A 27,784-nucleotide genomic window follows, 5' to 3' on the forward strand; every position below is an offset into this window, starting at 1 on the left:
AGCCGGAGAAAACGGTAATAACAAGTAGTACGGTTTCAAAAATGCGGTGTTTAATTTCAAAGGGTGTCACACGCACGAGTAACAGTCGGAACAGCGAATCGGGTGATGTATGGTGGTTCGATATATGTGGCGGATGATTGATGGTTCGAGGGAAGTTTAAAGGTTTAAAGTTTGGAGGAGGTTCATGTGTACACGCGACGTGATCAGGAAACTGTGCCGATTTATTCTCCGATGGTAAAGAAGATCAAATCTCCCAGATTTTGCAAAGTTGTAAAATTCTTCGGAACTTCCATCAGCTTTACGTTTGTCGCGATCCCGATTCGGCTCTCGGTTCTTCTTCTTTCGATGCTCGTTACCGGTAACAACTGCAAGCTTCTTTCGATGCGTCCCTCGTTGCGCGCAATTTTTTTACGGCGGCATATCGAACCAGCCAGTGCTACCCATGATCCACCATATTCCTTTTCGATTCGGCTCGGGGAGCAGGCACGCTCCCCCGAAATGGAAAAGAAGAGCTCGAACGTTCTTGGAATCTGCAATGTGGCTCGGTGCTTGGCGGAAATTCTGCGAGCTCGAGCGGCGTATCGCTCGACTTTTATCGTTCGCGCCCGTGCCGTGTTTGAAATTCAACTTTCGGCGGATTTAATGGCAGCTTGATAGAGAATCAAGAGCACGATGATGTACTCGGAAAAATTTTTGTCGTTCTTTCAATTAGGGCAACGGCCGATCCTGCGAGAAACCGGTTGAAACCGCGTGAAAGCCTGCTGGAAACCTGATTATCCTACCTCGACGTAATCTTCCCCGCCTGCGATATAATTCACCCGGTCTATTTATGCTCTTCCTTTTCCACCGCTTCTTCCCCCAACTTATCCCATTTTCCTGGGTTTTCCCCTTCTTTATCCCGCCCTAGGAATTTCCTCGCGACGAGCAGCGCGGCATCGCGAGTCGCTCGCCCTCCGAATCTCCGGAAACTCGTTTAAAACCTTCGAAACGAACTGGTGTCAAAACTTCTTCCATTGAGAGACGGCCAACTTCGTCCTCAGATCGGTTAATTGGCTGGCCTCGAAGCGTGACGAGGATCACGAGGTTAGAAGAAGTTGGGATAACGCGAGATTGACAAACCGGAGATTTGCCGAAATTTTGAGAATCGAGAGTTGAGCCTTGCGTCCATTTGAGAGTTTTCTCGCGAGAGCCTTGTGTCCATTCGAGAGCAGCTTTGAGAATTTTCACTCTCCGTGAGCTTTCACTATCCGATAGAACTCTCAAAACTGTGTCCGTTTGAGAGTTCATTGTCTCTGGTCCTATTCACTGTGTAGTTTAGTTTTATTCGAAACACGAGTGTGAACAGTGACATGACTATCATGGTGGTGCAAAAAATGTGCCTTCATAGTTGCCCGTAATATTTTAAGAAAAAAGAAAAATCAACGTAAAAATAAGAGTTCAATAATTTAAATTATTATATAATATTTAATATAATTAAAAATTATATAATATTTATATTTATATGTAATATTTAAATTATTATATAATAATTATATTTTATAATATTATACAATATTTATATTTATATATAATATTTAAATTATTATATAATAATTATATTGTATAATATTATACAGTATTTATATTTATATATAATATTTAAATTATCATATAATATGATTATTTTATAAATTAAAAGAAATTAGTTCAATAATTTCACGTTTTGACCACACTTTCTTTTATTATTCATTATTCTGCTTGCACGAGAGTACTCTCAGTATTTCGAAATCGTTTCGAATTCTGAGAGCAGTATAATATTGTTATCCATTTGCAAGCAGCTCGCGACACGTCGACTCTCACACATACTCTCGAGAGCAACTCGCGACAGTTTTACTCTTCAATGGACACCTAGAGTTTAGAAAGAGCCTCGAATTAACAAACGAAGTTAATTTCCAAGGTAGGATCTGAGAATTCGGTCGCGAATTCTTGTCTCGAGCAGCGCGAACTCGCAACTGCGTGAAACGCACGTTTGCGTGGATCGATGTTCAGGGAAACGGACTGGAGAGAGACGCAGAAGTAAGGAAGGAAGGAAGAAAGGAAGGAAGGAAGGAAGGAAGGAAGAAAGGAAGGAAGGAAAGAAAAGTCGATCCGGCGGCGATCGGGTGAAGCAACGATGCCATTCATTCGAATAATACCGGAAGATTTACTCGCGTCGGGGCTTCCTTTATCTGCAGCGACTTGCTTTTGCCCTGGGGCGGGAGGGGGAGAAGCCACGCTGGTAAACTCTCGCCCTGCGGCGAAACGAGAAATTTCCGCGAGGGCAAACGAACGAAGTATAAAAGGAGCCGTTACGCGAAATAAAACTAAAGCAGCCGGAATGTGAACGTCGAGGTGGGGTGTGTAGCGAGGAACGGGACAGGGGAGGAGAAGGAGAGAAGGTTGGCTGGAGAATGGAAGAAAATTGGAGAACGCAACATGATGCCGAGGGAAACGGGGCTCGTTTCCAACCGATCTCGCAAGCGTTTCCCAAGCTGATGGACGTTTCCTCGATTTTCCACCACCTTGCGTTTCCACAACGCATCGACGTCTTTGCTCGCCAAACGTCTCGTCTCGCGATACTTGTGAAACTTTCAAATTTGCAACCTCTGCGATACCAACGAGACACTACCATGCCTAGTGTCCTACTGTCGGGATCAAGAATTATTCTGGGCACTGTGCCAATAATCGAAAACGACTTATCTTCCGAATCATACAGTCGGGAAGGACGCAAAGAGATTTGGCCTAACAATAAGGGCCGAAAGTCAGTAAAATAGAACAGCACACGACAGTCGGTAAAATAGTCAGTCAGTTAGTAGCACACATAACTAATCTAGCAACCCACGATGTAACGAAGACGGATTCCCAAACCACGCAAGATCAATCGTGTATATCTATTGGGATTATACCCGAACTATATGTAAAAAATTTGACCACACTTGAACATTGCAGGAAAATAGCTGGTCTACAATGGTCTGATCTCGTGTTCGAATATTATTAAAATGTTTGAACTTCATGTTCCTTCCAGATCACTACGTCATTCTGAATTGCTTCACATAGAACACCATCGAACATGTCATGGCTTCTATAACCCGTATAATCGTATATTTATTAACGCTAATAACGCACATTGTTTCATCGATGTTTTTTCAACCATTCATTTCCATCTTTTAAACGCTCATTGCTTAGTATCTCCTTGTAATTTTTCACTCAGTCTCATACCTCATTACATTTAAAATTTTATAATTGTATCACTTTTTCTACTAACGGGTGAAAATCGAATAAACAAATCAATAAATAAAAAAGTTCTCACGCTCGGGAAAACATCGTCTAGAAACTGACAGACAGGGGGAGATCATCCAAGCTGGAAGCGTGGTATTGAGAAATCTGAGCGAGCGTAATCTCGGTTGCAAAGTTGCCCGGTCGAGTCTCGGCCAGTGTTTTCGAAGCGATTTGCCAGGCCGTGGAAAGCTGTGAAAAGAGGGAAAGGCGGAAAAAAGTCGACGCGAGGTCCAAAGTTGCCCGAAGGAGAAACGTTTTACGCGTTTTACTCTCCTTTCAAAGGGGAGAGTAATTTTTTCCCCTTCTTTTTACCTCGTGCACTTGCCGTTCTTGTTCGAAAGACAGCGGAGGTGGGGAAAAAGTGTCGCTCGCGACACCGTGCCATCCACACGCGACGACTTTTATGCAACAGTCGAATCGTTGCCGTGGAATCGAACAAAACGAGATTTCGTTCAGGTATATCTATACGCCGCGCCGCGAAGATGAAACTTATGCCACTGGAAAAATAGAAACCTACGTGCATCCATTTACGATTGGCTTACCGTCACCATCTTCGGGTATCGTCGTCGTACACGACATTCACACGTCCTATTCATAACGTTCTTCGAAGTTTTACACATCTTTCGCGCTGCGATAAAATTTTTAAAATGCCAAATGATAAAAAATTACCACTATAAAACGTGCCAGATCCCGAGTTTGAGACAGAAACGACCAGCTCAATTGCAGAGAGGAATGGGAGAAATAAATGGAAGGAGAAGTGACGAGGAATTTTATTCTTAGTATTAGGCTATTCCAAAGTATTAGGCTAGTCAGCCAGAGCAAGATTAACACGAGAATGATAGAAAATACGATATCAACTGTGCATCAGGGTCGGATAATTTATAATTGCTCTGGCAACTGATTGCGGACCATAACGAGTGACCAAACCGAGAAGTAATAAATTTATTATTATGCTTTGCCCAGGTTATGCTTAAATACACTTGAAATTGAGAAAATATTGCCATTTTTGGGACAAAAAATTCTCGACGTGCATAGCGCGAGAGGTTAAATGGAAAATTGGCTTGTTGATTGCTTGCCTTTTTGACGAATGGAAATTTACAGGCGATGCAAATTACAAAGGTGTGGCGCACTTGTCTTTCGACTTTTATCGAAATCTAAATTTCTGCTATGCGTTAGTATTTGCAGCGTTTAATTGTTCTATCTTTGTTATTGCAAGTCGTATTCGTTACAGGCTCGAATTAATGTCTGACTGAATATCCGCCGAATGACGAGCGCGTCTGACTACAGCGTGGCTTTTCTACTTACGCTCTCAACGATTCAGTTGATGCACAGTCACTCGTGCGTTTCTTGCACGATCCTTTTATCCTTCGCATAAAAACGGACGTCACCTTTCAAAATTTCGAATCTTTCGAGTTAGTCAAACTTAATCTTCAATGTTCCAAACGATTTTGGAAACTTGTTGTGCATAACTGCGGACGACGATCAATACCCCACGTTCCACACGGAATGGATCCCGGTAACTTTGTTTGTGTAATATTCACGGCGTTTTGAGTACTGTAAAAGCAGCGGCGCGAGCATTGTATCGCGAGGGAAGATTTCGCCGAGATTGAATATGATGGAGAAGAAAGCAAAAAGGGGGGAGGTATGCCCGAAGTATTCATGTCACAATGCCTCGAGTGAGTTTAAAGTTTCTGCCTCGCAGAAACGGTGAAACTATTTCGCCCCCCCGCTTGTTGCTCACGAGCGCTTTTTCCGCGACGTTTAAAATTTCTCCAAGAAGTAGCTCGGCAACTACCAGCTACAAAATGAAACGTGGAAATCGTATCTTCCTCGTGTTATCGGACTTCTTCTCGCGCTACCTCGCCACCGCGTGTTTTTCCGCCCTCGAACTGAAACGGCCCACCGGTCGTTAATTCCTCGAGTTCCCTAATGATCGTGGAATTAAATCGTGCCCTGTTTGTGAAGTAATTTTTACCGCGATTCGCAACTTTCGCCACGACTGCGTTGAAACTTGGACGTTGTTCTCTGGATCGAGGACAATTGTTCACAAACGGGCCAATTTTTTCTTTTTTTTTTTTTCTTTTTTTAAAATTCAATTTTGCAGCAAGTGCAAGCGCGAACATTATACCAATTTTTCCTTTGTTTCAGGTAAGGGGAAGCTTAGCGTTTCACCCGGGAGTTCCACCTTCTCGAATTTTAATTAATTTACACGTGAGACCGGTATCGTGTAGCAACGTGTCATTGTCAGAGGTACGTAATTATCGATCGTCTAGGGCAGCGGTTACCAACCTTTTCTCTCTTACCAACCTTGATTTGGCCTTTTATTTTCATTTATAAATACCCTCTCCTCCCATCCATCTCTCGAAAACTTTCACACAAAGTCGAAACTCTGTAACTTTGTTCTTGTGTTTTTATTAACTCTTTTCTTCTTTTTTTGGTGTTTTCCGCCATTAATATTAGTTTGAGAACCGCTGGTCTAGGGCTCGGAGCGTAACGACGCGTTGATTTTTCCTTCCACGATACATTCGCCGTTCTGTTGCATCGTATCTCGGCCCGAACTGAATCGAGGCTCGGCCCTTTTTATCGATATTTATCATTCGCGAGAATTGGAATACCGAGGCGTAAGTCTTTCTTGGACTAACTTTTCACCCCCGAGAACAGAGGTGATTACTGATTTCTTGCGATTAAGAACTCTCAACAACGTAGTAGCTAATCGCCGACGTTCGTTGTCGGTCGTTAATTACCCGACAAATAAATGGAACCGCTCGATGGCAATTTTAATGCGGATAATTAAATTCAGGGCACCGCGGCGTGGCGCTCTGTCTCGAACGATTAACAAGAACCATTTGCGTCTAATTAACGCGATATTGTTGTAGCGAGTAATCGCCGGGCAAAGTAGCGGAAACTCACGGAAACTCGAATTGTAGATTGAGATTTAACAATTTGTACTTGCGTTTGGACGAGGGGGAGCAAGAGTGACTGGAATGGAAAAGCCAGTGGGCCCGAGTAAATTCCAATTGCATTCAAGAAAGCTGAGCAAATCACGTTTGCAACTTTTAATTAACCGTCCTAGTTATTTCGATCCTCGCAGCACGAAGAGCTTTAAGCACGTTGACGTCTCATGAACAGCTGCGAAGTAAAATTTTTTCATTAATCTTTCTCCCCTTCGTTTTAACGAAGAAAACGAAGAGATATTTTCGCGTTTCTGAGAGTCGAGAAACGAAGCCTCGTTCGTGTATCGACTTGGTGACTTGAAACTGGCGCAACTGGAAATTAGCGTTCTGTTGCGAGCCAATCGTTGTTTGTAAAACGAACTATGCGGAGACAGATTCTGATCTATTTTCGACCGGCGTTGTTAATTTCTTGGCGAACGTTCCCCGCTCTTACGAACAGCAATTGCTCTCTTAATTGGTTTTTGATCCATCGCTGGGCGGGCCGATATATCGAGGTTCCGATTGAAATTCCCGTCCAGTCAGCTTCCAGTCGACCTGGCCGATTAAACGACATTGACTCGATATGAGTGACAAACGAAGGCAGCCCGAATAATCCGGATTGAGATATCGGAAGATGGTGGAAGCTGAGGTAGAGACTTTAATATACACAGAGAGAGAGAGAGAGAGAGAGAGAGAGAGAGAGAGAGAGAGAAATGAGGTGAAATTTTCGGCAACTAACCGTGATAATCACGGGTCCAGGCCATCTCGAAAGAAACATTAGCATGCTCTGATACACTATCGATTGCGCAATATCGTTCCTGGCTTGGGATAAAAATATCCGAAGCGAAACGCTTTGTGACGAGGCGACGCGACGCGACGTCGAGCAAAGTGTCCCTTTAGGCTCTGCAGAAAAGAAACAAAAAAAAAAAAAAAGTAAAAGAAGTAAAAAGAAAAGTGCAACGAGATCTGTCTCTGTCTATATTAAAAATCTGTGAGAGCATTGATATCTATCTTCTATCCCCAATAATTCTCGGTGTCTTCTTTTCCTTTAGTGGGTCATTATAGATTTATTTCTTGCTAATCGACCGTGTTTTTTTCTTCTTTGTTGCTACTTTCTTTAAAATTGTACAGGCAACAAGAAACTACGATGAAAATTTTAGTTTGACTAGAGAGTTTGTCAAAAGTGACGACAATTATTTCAAATAAATTTGTATCGTGTATCTAACATATTTGTACGCATCTTAAAATATACTTCGTCGCACGAAATTGACACGATTTTTGTTAATTTCAAACAATATTTTGCTCGCGATAAAGTTCGCTTAATTACATGAAATTACAATCACTGCGATTGAAATATTGGCAACGTTCGATGTATTAAAGTCGACAATATTTCAACGGAGCTCGAATCGAATTCCGATTAACGACCAGATGACATTTGATTTTGTAATAAGAGAACGTACCGTCTAAAGGTCAGCAGATGAGAGAGAGAGAGAGAGTTTACACGCTACACAATTCTCAGTTGCGGAACACACGTGTGCGCAAATGCGATTCAATCAAATTTTCTATCACTTTCGAAATAACGACAGTGTCCCGAGTCAAGTACCATTTTCGCTGACGAAACCGTTCTCGTTTTCAATCGTATATACGATCATTTCGTTTCCTCTGTGAAATCTTTTGAGACTCGCCCGATTGATGGATGCTCGGAAATAGCGAATCGTTTCACACTGCAACGCTATCGTTAACGATACAATAATCGAGGAGAAAAAAAGAGAGAATCTTCCGCTGAATAATGCGCAAACTTAAATGGAGCACGGAGAGAGGAGAGTGTTCGTTGTTTAATCGCAGGGGACGGATGAAAATAACGAGGGGGTAGAGAAGCAAGCAAGAAAAAAAGAACATCGTAGACTTTTAAAATTCAACACCAGCCAGTTTTAATGTAGATTACGTTTAATATAGAGGCGTGATGTACATAATTGTACGAAACGATTTGATCTGCTCTAATCATATAGATAGACGTTACCGAATGAAACAAGGAGAAAGTGTGATGATATGATAGTAAAGATAATAAGGATAGTAAATTTCATTGCTGTGTCAAATGCATTAACCACTCGAAAGACGTTCAACGTGATGTTTCTCAAATGTGTATACACAATTTTACGATCAGATTGCAACAGAATGCATTCAAGTTAGTACAGTTGCGTATTGGAAGAAAATACTTCGCCGATTCACTGAACACCGAATATAATCTCAAGACATCGAACACGCTGCAATTCAATTCGATTTGACAGAAAATACAATCGTATAATTAGTAGTCAGTGGTTTAGAGTGGCTAACTGGCGGCCTGCAGGTCGCACGTGACTTGCCCCCACTTTCCTCGTTGCTAGCGCTATCCCCTCCACTGCGTCGATCTCCCAACTGCTAGTTAAAGAGTATCGTGGCCACAATATTCGCACTAGCTATATATAAATTGTTTTCTCTATTGTATATGCTGCTAAAATTAAAGGAAAACAGGGAAATTCGTTTGTGCCACCACAGAGTGGGAATTAATTTTTCATGGTGAAGTGAGTAAACAGCTCGTACAGCACGCTGTCTCTGGTTTAGAGGATCGTTCTGACCTGTCACGCTCAACAGAAATCAATCGCGAAAGAGAATGCAATCGAGGCAACGGTGATTCAATTTTCAACTAATAGAGTGATCGCAACGGCGTGAAAAAAAATTGGTTGGTTTTAAGCGCAGTGTGAAATTGCATTCCTTCGTCGGCGACGAAGACGACGACAAGTAAAAAACTACTAGACAGTGACAGAGAGAGGGAAGCAAGTCTGGGGAAGCGCGTCAAGTTGTACCGGTGGGTCGTAAGGTAGCGCGAGTTACCTGGCTCGCTCGGTTAAATCAACAGGTAGCTCCTGTCAGGGCCGTATCTTGGGAATAGTCGGCGGAACGTTCCGAAATTAAAGAGACTTACCGCATCTGTATATATATATATATCGATCTTATTGAATTTTCAACCGGTTTTTACCGGGATCCAACAACGTGGCGAGACCATTGTGCGATCGATCTCGCCGGGACACGCCAGAAATTTCGTGCACGATCGAAATTCGACGAACAAGTCAGCGGAGGAAGAGGAAGAAACTCAGCGAAACAGATGGGTTCTTTGACAGTCGAGTTTCGAGATCGCATATTCGCCAACCGAACGAACGATCGTTTCGATAGACTTGTCGAATTGAAACAGATCGGGTCAGTGATACAGGGAGATTGATAGCTTTTCGTGGCTCTCGGTCCTCTCGCAGAATTTTGAAGAGAATTTAACGCGATTTCATTTGCCTTTAACTGCGTCGAATATTTGTCGAATATTGCGATATAGTCGGCGAATTACTCGTTCACGAAAGGAAATCACAAAGATAATTTCACTTGCTTGCTGTGGAGTGAAATTAAAAGTTTCACTCTGCCGTGTCGCTACTGTTTAGGGAGGAGAGTTTAATTTACGCGGGCAATGGAGAAACGAGCAGGGGAGGGAAGAAAATTGCCAAAAATTCCAGCTTCCAACGAAGCGAATTCCGTTTGTTTGGTGTTTGTTCTTGGAGAAGTTTCGCAAGAATTAACAGAAGAGTTCTCTCTCTCGGAGGTGAAGATCGAGAATTCTTTAAAGAGTTGGTACTCCCTTTCTCTCAGTGGAGTAACCGCAGGAAAGTTCAAGGTACTCGGAAGCGGTACATGTTAATCACATTATGACGCCTTACTTACCATTACCGCGTTTATTTCATTATCATCGTCGAGGAGTGAGTGGAAGATCAAACAAGATCAACGTTACTCGTTACTCGTGTAACGGTAGATCGCCGGAGACTATTGATCCTGAAGATAGAAACGGAAAAGAGGGAAACGTACGGTATGCCGTTGTTACACGATTGACAGAGAAAGAGAGAACAAGAGAGAGAGAAAGAGAGAGACTCGAGAAGACGTTAATTCGAACGAAGAGCGAAGCAATAGCTGTCGAAAGGTTGTACGTTGAGAGTAATCGGCCAGCACCTTGCACCAGGGCTGTAACGAGTGTTCGGTGTCGAAGCAAGAGTCTCGAAATAACCCTTTAACGACGCGTTGTCTCGCAAGAACGAACCAACCAACTATCCCTCGTTTATTCGTTCGAAATAGAAACAATGCTTTTCCAATTTTCTTCGCTGTGTGTTGGTGTGTGTCGGTCCGTTCTTTGGCTTGGTTTCTCATCATCGCGCCGCGCCATTTCATCGGAAGAGGAGAATCGAACGAACGTGGCGGAGCAGCAGGCATCTGGCTGCAGCAGTTGTCCTTTATGAACAGAGCGCCTCGCTCTATCGTTTGCCTCGTCGTTTTCAGATAGAAGCGGCGTTCTGTGAAAAGCGGGTTGATTATATTCCTAGCTTTCCAAAGAAACGTTCCAACCGAGCGAGGAGACGCTATCGTCTTCCTTCTATTGCACGTCCTATTGAATTAGTCGCATCTGCATCCTCCCAATCGATCGTCCCCCTTTTTATATATATATATTTTAATATTTTTCCACAGTTTTGCTATCGACACTAGGTAACAGGTTCAAGACAGAGGCCTTGCTTTTCTCTCTGTCTCTCTCTCTCTCTCTTGGAGAAAAAATATTTTCCCTTTCCCAACAAGCACGATAAGTTACATGCTAATATCTGGGGAGCTGAATGGAATATCGTTCGAGTGATTGATTAATCGTCGAATTAACTTGCTCTTTTTTGTGGACGGGAGACATTCATCCATAGGGATGTCCCCCTGTGTTTGTCGCACGAGGCGGCTAAAAAGGGTCGTGTTTAGGGTTGAATAATTTCACGCTAGGGAACACGGGGCTGTGGACGTTGGACATTGCCAGGTCCAAGCTACTTTACTCGACTGAATTTCTCGGGGACGATCGTTGAAGTTAATTATCTTGTTCTTGTTTGTTGCTAAATTTCACAGTGCTTCGCTTTATACCCTGTCTCTTCTTTATTGTTGCGACATTTTTCACTTGGTATTGATATATAGTGTAGCACTGTAGCATATAGTATAGTCTTGATACGGTATAGATACTAGTATAGTCTTGATACTAGTATAGAATTGTAACACGTAATATAGGATAGTAGCATATAGTATAATCTGATACATAGTATAGAATTGTAGCATATAATATAGTTTTAATACATAGTATAGAATTGTAACACGTAGTATAGGATAGTAGCATATAGTGTAGTCTTGATACATAGTATAGAATTGTAGCATATAATATAATCTTAACACATAGTATAGAATTGTAACACGTAGTATAGGTTAGTAGCATATAGTATAGCCTTGATACATAGTATAGAATTGTAGCATATAATATAGTCTTAACACATAGTATAGAATTGTAACACGTAGTATAAGTTAGTAGCATATAGTATAGGCTTGATATATAGTGTAGCATTGTAGCATGTAGTATAGTCTTGATACATGGTATAGAATTGTAGCATGTGGTATAGAATAGCAGCATATAGTAGTCTTGACACATAGTATAGAATTGTAACACATAGTACCGGATAGTAGCATATACTATAGTCTTGATAGATAGTATAGAATTATTAATCAATACATTTGTCAATTGTTCGTGTTTGATTTGAAAAATGATCGCATGGTAGATATATTTTTACTCTTTCTATATTCATCGTTCCAACATTCTTCTATAGTATATAGCATATAGTATTGTACAGAATTACAGCATAGCATACAGAACAGTATAGCACATAGTATAGCATAGAATTGATTTGAGACAACATTTGTCAAATGTTTGTGATTAGAAAAAAACGATCGCTGTGTATCTCAACGTCCGCATGAACGTTATTGATCGACTTTAATTATTCACAACCATAATTTTCCGTGCGTCCTGTATCTTCAAGTTCGTCAGTTGACGATATTTTGTAGCAACCTACGAGAGTCGATATAGTCGGATCAATAGTGGATCCGTGGGAAGGAATTCTAGCTTTCGCTCAGCCGGGCGTTGAGATATCAATTCGATCGCACGGTCGATTTCTCGCGTGAATCTATGCAACGTCGTCAACTGAACGGGCAAGATGCAGCGACACGTGCAACGATAATTCAACGAGACTATGGCCGAGCCTTGCGTCTTCTTCCGTGACGATAAATCACGACCCCCTCCGGTGGGAGGGTTGGTGGAATGCGCCAATGATGAATCGCGTGCTTCGAAGCGAGATCCCCCCCGTTATACTTGCCAGACAAAATATTAGAAATATTAATCGGTGGAGGAGATTAACATCGTAATAACGTTCGTTTTTAATCGAGCCTGTGATAATCGATTTATTAGACACGCGTGAAGAAGCAGAATCGTTTCTTTCGATTTCTTCCAATTTCTGGAAGAAATTTCGTACTGAAAGTTTGATCAATTATAGTTTGTTTAATTATAAAAGACATAAATTTTATCAAACAGCAAGTTGACTTTGAACGAAACTGGTCTTTAGTCGAAACTACAGGGTGGACCAAAAGTTTCGTCCTACTTATATAATATAAATATTATATAATTATATAATATATAATAATTAATTAATATTGATTATTATAAATAAATTATTATGATTATTAATAAATTAATTACATATAATATATGTTAATATGATACAATTTAATATACAAAAATGTAAGGAAAAACTGATTTTATTAATGTTAAATTAAACTTAAGCCATAATTTAAACGTGATTGTATCGTCACGTTTTAGAAATCGTTTCTCTCCAATTATTCATTGCGGATTTACTTTAGTAGCAGGTGATTTTCGTGCAATCAAACAAACATCGTAGAAGCCCAAGAGGCCAGCTGGCGGAAATCTCTTAAATCTCGCGTTTCGCGGGACGTTGTAAATTTTAGAAAGATCGCAGAGCTGGAATAACTCGCGGAGATTCCAGAGGAGAGTCTCACACCTTATTGGGAATTAAATTTAACAAGCTCTAACTGGCTCGGCCGGGGTCATGTACCATTCCACCCGACCTCCTCCTCCTCCTCCTCCTCCTCCCGACAACTTGCAAGTGCGTCGCAGTAACTTTTCCGCCGGGCAGGTTGTTATCCCGTCGACGTTTGAAATTAATTTATAATTCCGGCGTTTGTCGCGAGGCGTGTGCCACGCTTGCTCCGCCAAGTCGCGTGGATGTTGCTCCTCTCCTTGCCGAGAGCGTTAATTAAACCCTGAGAAAATAGAGGACGAGCTGCACCGAAACGAAAGCGCGAAAATGCTGCGAGCTTTTCGTTTCTGCTTTTTCGAATTTCGTTCTCGAAAATCGCAGGACCGACTACCGGCAGCCAATTCGTCGCCGTAATGGATCGATAACTTGGTACACTTTACATTTGCAAGCCAAATATTCGGACGTTTACAGGAAAAGAGAGAGAGAGAGAGAGAGAGAGAAAATTCATAGTGAAAATTGCACTAGAAAATTGAGTTGGACAGAGACTTGTCCTCTCATCAGACAGATGAAAATTCCATATAGTCGGAACAGCGATTCCAACAATCAATTTCGCTGAAAAACCAGTGTTTGCCCTCGAAAAGTTTCGTCGGTTCATACGTGTTACAGTTGTGTGGATGAAATTAATCCTTTGTCCTCTAACTTGAACTTAAATCTAGCAAACAGCTCGGATTTACTCTTTTTTAAGATAATTTGTTGATAATTATTAGGGGTATCCGTAAGTTGTGTCGTTTTCTTAGAATTTCATAAACATTGCCATCTGGTGACAATAATTTTACATATATTGTACTTAAGTGTGTTAACATTGTAGTATGCTTATTGTTAAATTGCATTATAGAATTGTATTGACTCTCAAATGAAATAAAATTATGTGCAGTGTCAAAGAACGACATTGCTCATATAATGGACACGTACGTTTATGTATATACAGTTGTACGCTGCGGTGTTTAATATAATGAAATATCTGAATAGATGCCTAGAGTGAACGCTATGATATAACGACGTGAGAAGAACAAGAGAATTTCAGAAGAAGAAATATCTAAAGACAGTCAATTGACATTCATTGGAATGATTCACACAAACTACACTTTTTATTGCTTCTCACCAAAGTTTGCAAAATGGCGGACGAGATGTTATTTGTTCAGAGATTGAAACTATGTATCATTAATTCTCATATATTCTCATATATTGTTTCGGTAAACAAACCTACGATGCACGTCGATGATTGCTTTAATACAATTATTACAAACATTAAAAAGATATAATCAACAAAATTTCATGTTAAATACCATTATGATTATTTCCAACTATGTCATTTTATTTGAAGTGACGATGCTTCGTAAATAAATTGCTAGTAGATGATACGAGAAAAGATTGCCAACGGGTTAAAAGGATTAAATTCCTTCCGTTGCAGCAAGCTTTGCACACAGGACAGACGGGTTAATAAAATCCTTGGGAGAAAAACTTGCGTTCGTTTCGCATCGGGGAAACGATTTGTTAAACAGTAATTTAACATTAATTGACTGTTTGTTAAACGGTATTCGATTACTGTTTGTTAAACAGTAATTTTATTTGCTATTTGCGCGTGCCCCGTTACAGGAAATCCATTTTCCCCGGTAACAAGAAATATCCGGCCGTTCGCCGTCGTGTTTAATATTTCACGCGGTATCGTTAACGAGCGTTAACACTCGTTGGACGATTTTCACGTTGCGATAATTTTCGGCTCGCGCTGCGTTTCACCGTTTGCTGTAATTTCCACCATCCACGCTGAGAATTCACGCTGTTGCGTGTCCCCGTGTTCGTTACGCGCCGGTGTGTAAGCTGGGGGGAAAAAATGTACGACGATATATAGAGAGGAAGAGAGAGAAAATAAAAACAATCGCGTGAAAAACCGAACGTTCATCGACTTGCTAAAAAAAAAAGAAAAATCTTTTAAAGAGTTGTTTCGAATGTATGTTTGTGTGTGTGTGTGTGTGTGTGTGTGTGTGTGTGTGTGTGTGTGTGTGTGTGTGTGTGTGTGAGTACAGCCACCGACGAGACAAGTTGTTAAGCGTATTACGCGTTGTTCCGATTTATTTTTCCGGTTCCTTTGTCGCGGTATAAATTGACGCGTAATTGGTGGAAATTATTAATCGCAACACGATTTCTCGCGGAAGAGGCAAACAGTGGAATATCGATGCTTCTCGGGTCTTCGGAGAGTTGCGTGTAATGGAATATTTGCGTTCGCGTAATGGCAACGTCGTCTCTCGTCGGTTCTGCCATTTTTGTTCTTCTATTTCTTGCAAGCGGACAATCGGAACGGGGAACGTAAATTTCCCGTGCGAAAACAAAGGACCGGCGTTGAATGAAAGAGCGAATTAGAAGAAGCTTTTTTTTTTCTCTCCTTCGTTCGATCACCAGGCACGGCTCTTGATAATATACCGAGGTTTTGTGTGTCCTTGTATAAAACAAATTGGTCGCTATTGGCAAGTCCGTGCCAGCTGTACATGATTTCTTTTTTTTTTTTTAAACACATTGCTCTCTTCTCGGGCATAGAATGATTGGTAATTCACAAGAGAGAAAAGTTTCTTGTTCTCTCATCAAAGATGTGATAAAATGGAAAAGTACATACGTCGAAATTTCGAAAAAATTCTGAGAGTTGCACGTGAATGAAACGGACATCTCCGTTAAATCTCCGCGAGTTTCTCGGAAATGCGTGATTAGGCGAAAGTTGTCGGAAAGACGGGAGGGGAATGGCGAAACAGAGCAAGACAAAAGCCCGTGTTGTCGGGATCGCGAGAAATTTTCAGGTCGCGTCACGGCCGAGTGCCGAATTAATGAATAATCTCTCGGTTATTCGGCGCGCGCGAGATCCCGCCAGAGCGTCTCGAATAATTAACCGAAACAGCGCCGCGTCTCGTGGTTAATTAAGGACTCGACTGGAGGTCTAATGGAAAATTAATCGCCTCGACGCGGCGAGGTGTCCCCCCCCCCCCTGAATTTGGCAGAGTCGCGTCACGTCGTTGAAGAAATCGGACGGTTAGGCTAAAAAGCGGGAAACGTGCCAGGTGGTTGGTGGTCATGTAGGGGTCGCGAAAAGAATTTCGAACGTTTACCGACAAGTAGAATCGCGAAAGCACGGAATGGAGCACGAATTTCCGATTCTCCACTCTTTCGTTTCTCGAATTCTAGCAGAGACGTCGCGACTGATGTCGGTCGTGTACAGGTTGGAAAGGAAAGTTTGTGAAGTTGTGAAATCTACACCTTCGACTTGATGGAAGTAAAACTTTTCCAAGGAACCATAGATCACAAACCTGAATAGTTCTCTTGAAAAATGGCAAGAAAGTTTTTTCATCATTTAACAGTGCGGACGCGTGGGTTCTAACAGCAACTTTATGATTCTGGACGCGCGGTTGCAATGTTTATATTTAGAATAATTGTCAACAGTTAGTTTTATCATTCGATTATTTACACTAATTATTCATACACTGAACAACTACAACCATGATAAATCAAATGTTGGTGAAATCCAAAAGCATAAAGTCGCTGTTAGAACGCACGCAGTGTTAAATGATTAAGAAACTTTTTCCCCTTTTTTCAGGAGAACTATTAGTAGAATACAATGCAGAAAAAAGAAGGAAGAGTAGATTTCAAAAAATTGAAATTCAACGTCAACTTTTGAACTGGAGATTGTGAGATTTATGGGACGCTTAGTCTGGAGTTTTCTAACTGGTGAAATTCCTGATTTGCCACGCTCGGTAGGAGCACATCCGTACCATAAGTGTTACGTACCCTTCATCTTAACGCATACGTATATCGCGGATTTTCATCGAATCTGCCAAAGAGCGATTAATTTAAAAAAAAAGCACCGCTTTGTTCCCAACAATCTGCATCTCCTCGCCGATTCAATAACGAAAGAGTCGGACACTTTCATTGCGTCGCCCCAGCTGAAAAACAGGAATTCCATTTTCTTTCTCGCATCTGGAACGTGGAAAGAGACAATTTCCTCCGGCTGGTTGGATCCATTAATCCAGACCGAAGCGACATGCTCGCCTGGTAATGGAATCCAGACTCCGGGATAATATCCCGGGCCACGGTGAATCTAAAACAGTAGCGATACCTCGGCCACCGCTAAATACCAGGGGGAAATGTAACAGGGTATTGCGCGAAGCTGTTTCAGCGCGTGTTTCAGAAGAGATCACCTTGGATCGTAAAGACTTAGAGCAACGCCAGGAGACACTCGCCTAAGCTAGATGTCGAGAGCCTGTGCCACGCTGCCGCTGTTACTTTGCATTTGCGTTCACTTCATCCAGTGAATTCCGCCAGAGACACGTTCCAGAGATCTCGCTTCCCAGAGAAGCTCGTCTGCTTTCGACACCCTCTTTCGTTCTTTTTAATTATACGGGCGCGGGAGGGGAAATTGGAAATACCACAGCGTCGAGGGAACGCGTGTTGGACGTTCCAGACTCGGCGATTAAACGTCGTCGAAATGTGTTTTTTGCCCAAACTTTTGGCAAATATTTGGCGAGATGATCTCGCGATTGCCCGAATGAAAGCGAAAGAAACTCGTTTACTTTCGACGTGCTCCGTTTGCACCTTTTTAATCGTTTCAGAAACACGAATTTGTAAGGTCAAATTCCAATTGAATTTCGAGTCAAAATTTATTTATTTATTTGTTCATTCATTTTTGTATTGTATTCTATTTATAATGAAGATGAAACTATGCCAAAGAACCATTGTTCTTTTGGAAAATTGCAAAAAGTTTGCGGATGCGTGCGTGCTAACAGCGACTTTATGATTCTGTACGCGTGGACGTCTATTTTTCATAATTTTCACTTTGATTTATTATAGTTGTAGCATCGGTGTGAGTCAAAATAATCAAATGATAAAACTAATTGTTAACATTATTCGAAATGTAAACATTAAATAATATAGACAACCACGCGTTCAGGACCATAAAGTCGCTGTTAGAACGCAGTGTTAAATGATTAAGAGACTTTTGTTATTTTTCAAGAACACTATTAGGTTTTGACTTATAGTTCCTTGAAAAAGTTTTACCTTTTTTCATAGTGAGTAGAATACAATTGAAAAAAAATTGACCTTGAAATTCAAATACATTTGGTTTCGATTACAGCCGTATCATCGTCAGTCATATCAAAGTTTCCACTACTCAAACCTAAACCATGTGCCATAAATAGGCCGTTTTTACTTTGTCTACTTTTATTTAGACATTACTACTTCTGCATACAAAGTTATAAAACGCAATTGCAAAATTGCTGATACAACGAGTTTTCGTTTTATTTGTTGTAAACAGGTCAAACAGGACTTAATTTTAATTAACATTTCCATCAATTGAAGGAATATTTCAATAAATTCTTAATTTAAACAAAAACAATACAATTTCACTCGGACAAAATTACAAGACAACAAAAAGAAGTAAAAGTAGCTTTCATAATTAGACGAGTCTTTTTTTAATGTTAATAGTGGGTTGATCTTACTCTATTTTGTACAACATCGATCATTCGATTTGGTAGCTTTTTGAATAATTTCTTTGGTATAATAAAGAAATGGTTACATCAAAGAAGCGCTATGGCACTCATCCGGTTTTTAAAGTAGCCTGTGGCACCGAAATGGTTAATTATGCGAATAATCGACGCATAAGGGGGGGGGGGGGAAGCAGACTCGTCGTGAAACGTCGTCAAAGTTTCCTTCGTTAATCTTTGCGCAAGTAACTTCGAGAATCTTTCATTTGGCTGTACAAAAGCTAAAGTACAAACAGTTCAAAAGTAATTTACGTTGCGTGAAAGATGTTGGTCCAAAACGACCTGGCCTGGCTCGATCGTCATCAACTCGAGCTGCAATCGGGATCGATTAATCGGTGTTCGAGACAAACAACGATGAGATTTCTCCGCAACCGACAACCGACACCCGACTAGTCGACTAGTCAGCCTCGATAAAGTTGCCGGAGTTGGAGTTGAAAATTGTTCGGACGGTAATTTAATCGGTGAGTTTCGACAATCGACGCCGACTTGGCCACGCTATCGATTCTCCAAACGGCGTGTACACACCGTGAGCCCGGTTAGACGGTTACATGTAGACAGATGTACGTGTGTGTGTGTGTGTGTATCGTGCTCGATCGGCACGGATCGAGTGGACAATTAGTCGATGCAAGCTTCTCGTAAGCATCGAAAGCACTTTAACTTGTTCGACGAGGATAGATCTGTCGGACGATCGAGCGTGAGAACGGAAGGAACAAGACCGGCTCGGATCGATGTCACGAGTTGTGACCGAGTTAATCCACCGATCGTGCTGCCACGTTGTGCTTCATTAAAAGGATATCGTGCGTTTAATCGGCAACACGGTAAAACGAATTCGTCTGCGAAGCGTAGTCACGTTTGTATAAAATATAGAGGCAGAACTTCGTCCGGGGACGAAGATGTTGAATCGTGTCGCCTTTCGTTTATCTTTCCCGACGAGACGAAGAAACTCGGGACAACTCGAGAGGTTTCCAAACAGCGCCAACCTCCGTTGGCTTGCTTTTACTCTCGTTGCCTGCCTCTCAGAAGCAATCAGCGCTTAATCTTGTAATTCGCGGAGAGGAAACGAAAAAAGAGAGAAAAAAAAAAGAAAGAAACGAAAGATCCGGAAATGTGTTGAAATTCGAAATTCAATCGACTCGAGGGCAATTGCGAGCTGCCGTGGCTCGGGATACGCCGGCAGCTTGGGACAGCTCGCCAAAAATGGTTGCCGCTGGGTACAGGGTAGCTGTAGGGTAGTCGAAAGGAGGAAAAATGGGATAGGAAGGGCCATGGCTAGGGCCAAGAGCAACGAAGGGCCGGGGGCTGTTTGCGTGCGAGGTTGATTGGGGTGTCTTTTAAGCGCGGGAGGGGAGAGGCGAAGGAGGAGGAGAAGGCGCGAGAAGGAGAAGATGAAAACTAGCTTTCGCGTAGAATTTCTCGGCTCATCTTACGGTCGATAGTGGCAGCTGCCGTTGCGGAGCCTGAACTTGGAAATAATCTAGCTACCGGACTCCTTTAATTTGTATCTCGCTGTCGGGGTTCATTTCCACCGGCAGCGAGGTACAAAGGCCGGTTTTCCCTCGTTTGCCAAGGTGTCGACGGCCGCGTCGTGAAGCTTTACGAAGATTCATTTCTCGCGGAATTAAAATTGCGACATTTAGATAGTTCTCGTTCTCTCGTAGCTTCAACTTGACTACGTGTTTGTTATTGCCTCATTATCATCGTCTGAGTACGGTTCGGTTTAAACCAGTCATTTTATCGCGGAAGAGGGAATTCTCTATGCTCTTGTCGAAGTACAAGGAGGGGGCAACGTTCTTGGAATCGTAAAAAATTGTTCCGTCCCATCTGCTGTTATCGATCGCCACTGCCTCGATATTAGAGGGGTGGATAGTGTTTCTCTTAAGGGATGGAAATGGCTCGGAGGCTTTTGAACCCGGTAGCAAGGAAAATCCGGAGGTTTCTACACGCAGTTTCCAAAATTTAATCCACGCGAGATTAATTGACAACGAATTAACAATGAAATTGAAATGAAAACCAGACAAGCGGAATGTATGTCGCATTCTTCGCTGTTTAACGATATATTTCAGGCCTTGGAATTTTCGATACCAGCGCCGTTATAACCAATTGTTAATGATAATTTAGAGCGTGGAGCGACGGATAGAGCGTGGCTCGCATTGTTCTTGAATTAACGCATAGTTGAGAGAAAATTTCAGTGTCGCCTTTGGAAAGCAGTCGCGCTTGTATCGCGGAGCTGTGCTGCCGGAGCTAATTCCGAATACGCGGCAAATTGGTAGGGGAAATTTGTCGAGGGAATGTTTTTTCTCGAGGGAAGCAGCAGAAGTTGGACGAGGTCTGTCGCACTCGGCCGTGAAATTTCGCCCTCCCTTAATCGTTCAACGTTTCTCATGGCGAGTGTCGCTTTGAACATTCGACGAATTCTCGAAAATTCGTGGAAGTTTGCAAGTGGATACACCCTTATTTAGAAACAAATAAACCCCGCCACGGCTGAACCTCTATCGAATTAAACCTTAAACGAATTAAAGTTGCTCCAGATCTAGCATGAAACTAGCATGAAATTCGACGTGAAACGAACGACAAGACAGATTGTCGAGAAGAATGTCAGGAATTTACATCCTAAGTTGCGATCAAAGTTTGGCTGGAAGGGAAAATACGATCAGCTTTTTCTTTTGTCAGCTAATTAAAAATACATATACAGTCGTGTGAAAAGAAACAATGACCCTGAAAAGTTTTTGAAAGGCATGACCTTGAGAAAGATATTCCTGACCAATTATTGGCCTTTTCGATATTCTTAATCATTCGTGTTAGGTGAAAAGTATCTTTTTGCATCGTCACAATTCGAAAAGATATGCATTTAGGTAGCCTCACTTAAAGGGAGTATTCTGGTAATCCGACTTGAAATAATCGACTTTTTTGCGATTTTTTTCTGAGGAAACCATGATGCATTTTGGTATGCAGTTTTTGCACACAGATTTACTCATGCTTAAAGAGTATTTACAATTTTTTTTAACGAAATTAATGAAAGTTGTGGAATATAGCCTTAGGTAAAGCATGTTTTTAAAAAGCATGTTATTCCGGTCCACCTGGTTATTTGAATCTAAAAAAACCAGAATGCATCTTATAATTAGTATAACTATGGCTATCGCATGTACCACAGAAACAGCGAAATTTCGAAAATTAAAAAAATGGCAGCATTTTGAATTTAAAATATCGATTTCCCTCGTGCTTTTCGTTTTTTGGGTGATAAAAGAAAAAAAAATAGAAAAAAATAGAGATTTTGAAATCCGTGGTTCATGCGATGAAGGTACATCCGGTGAAGAGCTCCTCCAAATTTCGAATCCAAAATCAATCGGTCAACTAAAACGTGAAATATCCCACCAGCCAATTTAAAAAAATATGAATTTGAGAAAAACACATTTGAAGTTCTTGTTAGTCGTTGTACAAAAACATTCATACTTACGATCAGTCGAGCAGTATAAAAAATAAAATATTATAAAATAATAATATAAAAATAAATAATATTAATATAATAAATAATAATATTATAGATAATAATATAAAAATAAATAATAATATTATAGATTATATTATATATAATAATAATATAATAAATAATAATATTATAGAATAAGATATTTTTTGAGAAAAACACATTCTCATATTCTCGATATTCATACTCATGTTGCGAGCAGTACACCGTTTCCTTTAAACATTTATAACTTTGCTAATTTCACAAATTCGCACAAATCCTTTTACACCGGCATTTTCAAAAGCATATACTTTGAGAGAATGTAAAAAAAGAAATTGATTTTTTTAAACCTGATTACCAGGATACCCCCTTAAATGGACCATCGGAAATACGATCGTTACTTTCGGTGGTTAACGAAGTGAAAGTCTGGGAAATGAAAGAAAAAGTGGGCGCGCCGGGTCGTCCCGATTCTTCTCGAACGAAGGCCCCCGTGAAAAGGAGGCGGATAATAAAAGAATATTCTTGGTTCCGCGCGCGTGGACGGTACTGGGGATCGATACTGGAATCGCGGTCGAAGCGACGCCTACGCGTTGATGGCCCTCGTCGATATGAAGCCGTCGTTCTCTTCTCGGCCGGCGCGCGGCAGTCAACCACCTCGCTCGTTCCCTGTAAAAAGGCAATTTCCTTTTTGCGCGGTCGAAACTCCTCTCACTCTCACTCTCTCTCTCTCTCTCTCTCTCTCTCTCTCTTTCTCTCTCTCTCCCCTCTCTCTTCTACTTCCTTCGCGCGGTTTGCGATATCTCCGCGAACTCGCCTAGCTCGCGGACCCGACCGGCGAGATCCAACTTTGTACATAATCGAAGGAATTACTCGACTTTGGGATCGTGCCGGAAGCGAGAGATAGCCTTTGGCAGACGCTCTGGCAAACTTTGTCAGCCATTTTCGAGGGTTAAAGTTTCGCTTGGTTCTTCCTCTCCTTCTTCTTTCCGTTTCCTGGGTCTTTAGGTTCGAGGAATTTTCGTCCGGGTCAGGGAGGGTAGGCTCGGGAGGGTAGTTGAGCGTGAGAAACTGAAATTGAAGGAAGAAAGAAAAAGATAGTTTCTTCGGGATAGCAGAATGTAAATTCCCACTGTAGAACAGTCTCCTACAGTCTCCTGAGAATGTCAATTTTGTCAGCTCCTTTTGGTAATACGTTGTATTTCAATCGCAGTTCTCGTTCGTTTTCATTTGACCAACAAAGTAAATTATGTATAATTGAATATTCTTCATCTTTGAAATTATAATTCACGAAAATTTAATCAAAATCTAACAACTCTTTTCGGAATACGTTGTGCCGATATAGCGTTTAGACGTTATGGTTGCACTTTTATAATGAGATATTGTGTCATTATAAAAAAAAAGAAAAGCAAGTGAATCATCGCTCACAGACTATCGAGTTAAATGTTCCAAATTTTTAGAGAAGAGTTGCTTCATCATAAAATAATAAATATATTTCTAGAGAATCCTGCCAACTGAATATAAAGGAACAGAGGATTATGGACGCCGTAGAAACAGTTCAAAATAACAAAATGGACTTGAATGCATCCTAGAGTTTTTAAAATTACAAATCTACTTTCGCAAATATGTTCTTAGATGTCGATTGTATTTGTATTATTTCAAATATATAATAATTCTTTTCTTTTTTTTTTTTAAGTGGGCCATCGCTTCTCGAATTGTTCCAAATCCAGTGGATGATGGCCTGGTATTCATTCTGGAACGTAGCCACGTCGCTGTTTCAATTCCTCGATGCTTTGCAGTCTCTCAGTTGTTGTAAAATGTCCTTGTAGAACTCGTCGCTCCTCGTGGATGCCGTTTTCGTACTCGTTATTTAAGATTACTCCCGGCGGCCGGGGCCACGATTTATGAAACTCCCCTAATGGGCTCCCCTAGGCGTTACCTTTCGCCAAGGTATAATGATTGCACGCACCTCTGCTATCGCCACGAAAATAGCACCCGACGATAAATCCCTTTGGGATTCATTCTTCTCCATTTTCTTTCCCAACATCCTTCTAGATTTACAAATTCAACAAATTTCTAATTCTCCTTTAATCTCGCCTAATGGCGTCGCGTCAAAGGTTTCGCAGAGTATCCACGAATATTTCAAACCTAACCTAACGTCTCAGTGTTGTTGTAATACATCCAGTTTCTAAACTGAAGTTTATCGTTCTGTTCGGAACAATACGGCGTGTCCATAAAGTCTCTTTGCAATTGCAAAAATTTATTACAATGGCAAATGAAGAGACAGATGAGTGAAAATTGTTACAAAGTGAGACGTATATATTTAAGTTTTTTCTCTTCTTATTTACATACACCTCGATATGGACACCTTTATATGGATTAGTGATGTTCCGTACCTTTGCTCGATACGTGATATCTTTAACGTAACTCCATGTGGATGTCCGTAAAGTCTCTTTACAATTTCAAAAATTTATTACAAAGGCAATTGATGAGACGTCTTCGTCAGATTTGTTCCATGTACTCGATGGTTATCGAGGTTTCTATCACATTGCATTTCAGGTACCCTGTTGATGGATAAGACACTGTTAAATGAACCCTTTACAAAATGGCTACTCCTCAAGAGAAGGCACAGTGTATATCATGGTTTATTGAAACTAATCGAATCTGCAGACTCAGAGAAACTTTAAAACTAAGTATGGAAGAGATCCATCGTCACGTCCATCAATTCGTTCATGACGCAAGAAATTTATGGAGACAGGGACAGTGTTCGACAAAGGGAGGGGTGTAAGAGATCGAGTGCGTTTTGATGTGCTTCGTGCAACTAATGCTGCCCATATAGAGGTGTATTAAATGGGACAAAAAGAAAAAAACTTAAATATACACGTCTCATTTTGTAATAATTTCCATTTATCCGCCTTTGTAACAAATTTTTGAAATTGTAAAGGGACTTTACGGATACCCGGTATCATAATTATTATTCGTGCGTGACGAGTAGAAACGAGAGGAAGAAGGAAGGATGAGAAGCGCCGGAAATGCCGGAAAATGGCGTTCGATGTATAAAAGAGGGTGAAGAGAGAAAGCGTTACTCGGTTAACTGTCCTCGCGGACTGCGTGTTTATAGTTCTCCCGTCGCATTTGTCTCGTCCTGATAAAAAATCGTGTCGTCCGAGCGTTCCTTTGAACAGGAAAACACAAAGGACACTCGGGACGCAGGAATTATTGAGCAATAAAAAGAAAAGGAGACGTCTACTGACGCCTTTGGAACGCGGAGAGCCTTGGCTTGCTTTTACGCGACGTTCCCATTTTTACGGGGAAGCGTGACGAACGACATTTGGCAGCGACGAGCGACTCGAGACTCGTTTTCGTTACGATTCTGCTATATACGGTCAAAGTAACTCGTTTGGAGTTTTATTAGGGGTGCCATGAAAGTCTCTGATCTTTGTTGTCAAATGTTAGCTTATCGTTAGCTGTCCACTGGCTAACTGGATCTTCGAAGCCTTTTTCCCCAATGTCGTCTGATTTACGAGGCAAAGTGTTTCTAAAAGATCCAATCTTCTCCTTAGAAAGCTAGGATTTTCTTGGATCGTGGATCGTCACAAGTCGATTTAGAAATAGATGTTTCTCGATGCGATTAAGAAAAATGTTGCTCAACAGTAATATTCTTTATACTTAATTCTTGCGAAAATCCGTGTGATCCTTGTCTGTACAGTTTTCCCGTTTAGTGGAGATGTTCCTGTATGGTGGGCCAGGAAGCCCCAAACCTGTTTACTAAATCCTGAACGGTCTGACGAGGATTCGACTCAATTAGAGAGCCGAGCTCGTCGTTGTCAATGACCTCTGTTGGCCTCCCAGAAGGAGGGACGTCTGAAAGACTGAAATCACCGCACCGAGATCTCGTAAACCAACATTTGGCAATTGAATATACACTTAAATATACAAATCGTATTGCAACAGTTGCATCGATAGCATTATTACCTTTGAAAAAGCTATAAGACATCTGACAAGTTGTTTCATAAAGTTTTTTCTCCTCGCTGTTTACTTGAATAGAAATTGAATCGTGTCTGCTTGAACAAAAGTTTCCATGAAAAATTGAATCACGTATTGTATGAAACTTGGAAGCAGTATTCGCAGAAAGTGAATCTAGAAGTATTTCGTAAGGGAGAGACGACATCACTTTCCGATCGACGCGCTATTTGTTCATTTTCATAGAAAGTATCGATCTCATTCTCGAAATCAAAGACGAAGCGATCGCTGCTACGTGTTTAAGGGATGAACTGAGGATCAAGCGAGAGATCGACATCGCTTTCGATTGATCGGCATGTCGCGGCGGCTTCTTAAAACGCACGTGATCCAGATGAGGAGATAACGACGAGATTTTGTCTCACTTTCTGAGAGGTAACTGGGATCGAGTTCGCTAACCTGGAACTGCACGTTTGAGTAATTCCTAAAGCGAACAGAGATCGATTTTCGAACAAAGGATAGGTCAGACGTTCTCGAATCGAACGACACGTGTTTCTTTTTTTTTTTTCTTTTTTTTTTCTTTTGCTTCTACTAGTTCTTTCGCGTTCTGGAGAAAGAAAGAGAAACGCTAAGGGTCTCGCTAAGGGTTGAGATCTTTGGCGATTGAGAGATGGTATCGCGACTCGTTCTACTCGAGACAACGAAACTTTCCTGTTCCCAACCGAGTTGGATTAATCTGTTTCCTGTTTCCCACTTCTATCAAACTTCTTATCAAATTTCTTTCAACTCGATTCCGATTTTAACGCCTGAGTTTCCGTGGAGGGAACTCTCTCTTTCTAGCGCACACAAGTGGACGCGTGTATTGCTCACTTTGATGAAAATCGAAGACTTTCATTCAAAATTTTCTAATGTGCGATGAAAGGCAAAGTAGATCGTCGAAGAAAAGTGAGGCGTATCAGTTTCTCAATGTTCTGGACGCGCGGTAACAGCAACTTTATAATTTTGGATGTCTACGTTACGTAATGTTTACATTTCGAATAATGCTAGTTTTATCAATCGATTATTTAGACTCACACTGATGCTATAATCATGATAAAACAAATGTTGGTGGAATCTGATACTAAAATTACACAAAATAAATTACGTCCACGTTCAGGACCATAAAGTCACTGTTAGGACGCACGCGTATGCAACGTTAAATGACTGAGAAACTTTTTCGCCATCTTTCAAGAAAACGATAGTCCCTTGCAAAAAATTTTGTCACAGGTAGAATGCAATGAAAAAAAAATTTTTAATATCCTTGAAATTTAAGGACAAATTTTTCTTTCCACCCTGTACACGTAGGCAGGGACCAACAACGTGGAAAATAATATCGTAGAAAAATGTCCGAACGAATGTTTTAAAAAAGTCACGATTCAAAAAAACTGGCGTTTCTGCGTTGATCCCTCAATTCGTTACGTCGATGGATAAAATAAGGGTTTGCACGTGATTCCCCTGGAAATATTCTAATACGATATATATCACATTTTTACGTACGTAATCCGACACACACAGATCTGATATTCGTTACATATTTTGAAATTCCACTTCCGCGAGTTTTCCCCCCGGATTGATATTTTTCTCGTATAAATTCGAAGTGATCTCGTT

At 41.1% G+C, this 27,784-nt stretch overlaps 1 protein-coding gene across 1 annotated transcript in view; it reads left to right on the forward strand.

Moving 5' to 3' along the window:
• LOC122533809 (furin-like) overlaps positions 1-26,020 on the forward strand; it is a 141,926-nt gene extending 115,906 nt beyond the window's left edge. Inside the window, exon 3 of the mRNA XM_043663877.1 lies at positions 25,887-26,020. Within this exon, the coding sequence (XP_043519812.1) occupies positions 25,887-25,949 (63 nt within the window). The 3' untranslated portion in view covers positions 25,950-26,020. The remainder of the gene's footprint in view (positions 1-25,886) is intronic.
• Positions 26,021-27,784: the final 1,764 nt, after the last annotated feature.

This window comes from Frieseomelitta varia, unplaced genomic scaffold, assembly GCF_011392965.1.
Source record: "Frieseomelitta varia isolate USP_RPSP 00005682 unplaced genomic scaffold, Fvar_1.2 scaffold_555, whole genome shotgun sequence".
In the NCBI taxonomy this organism is placed as follows: domain Eukaryota; kingdom Metazoa; phylum Arthropoda; class Insecta; order Hymenoptera; family Apidae; genus Frieseomelitta; species Frieseomelitta varia.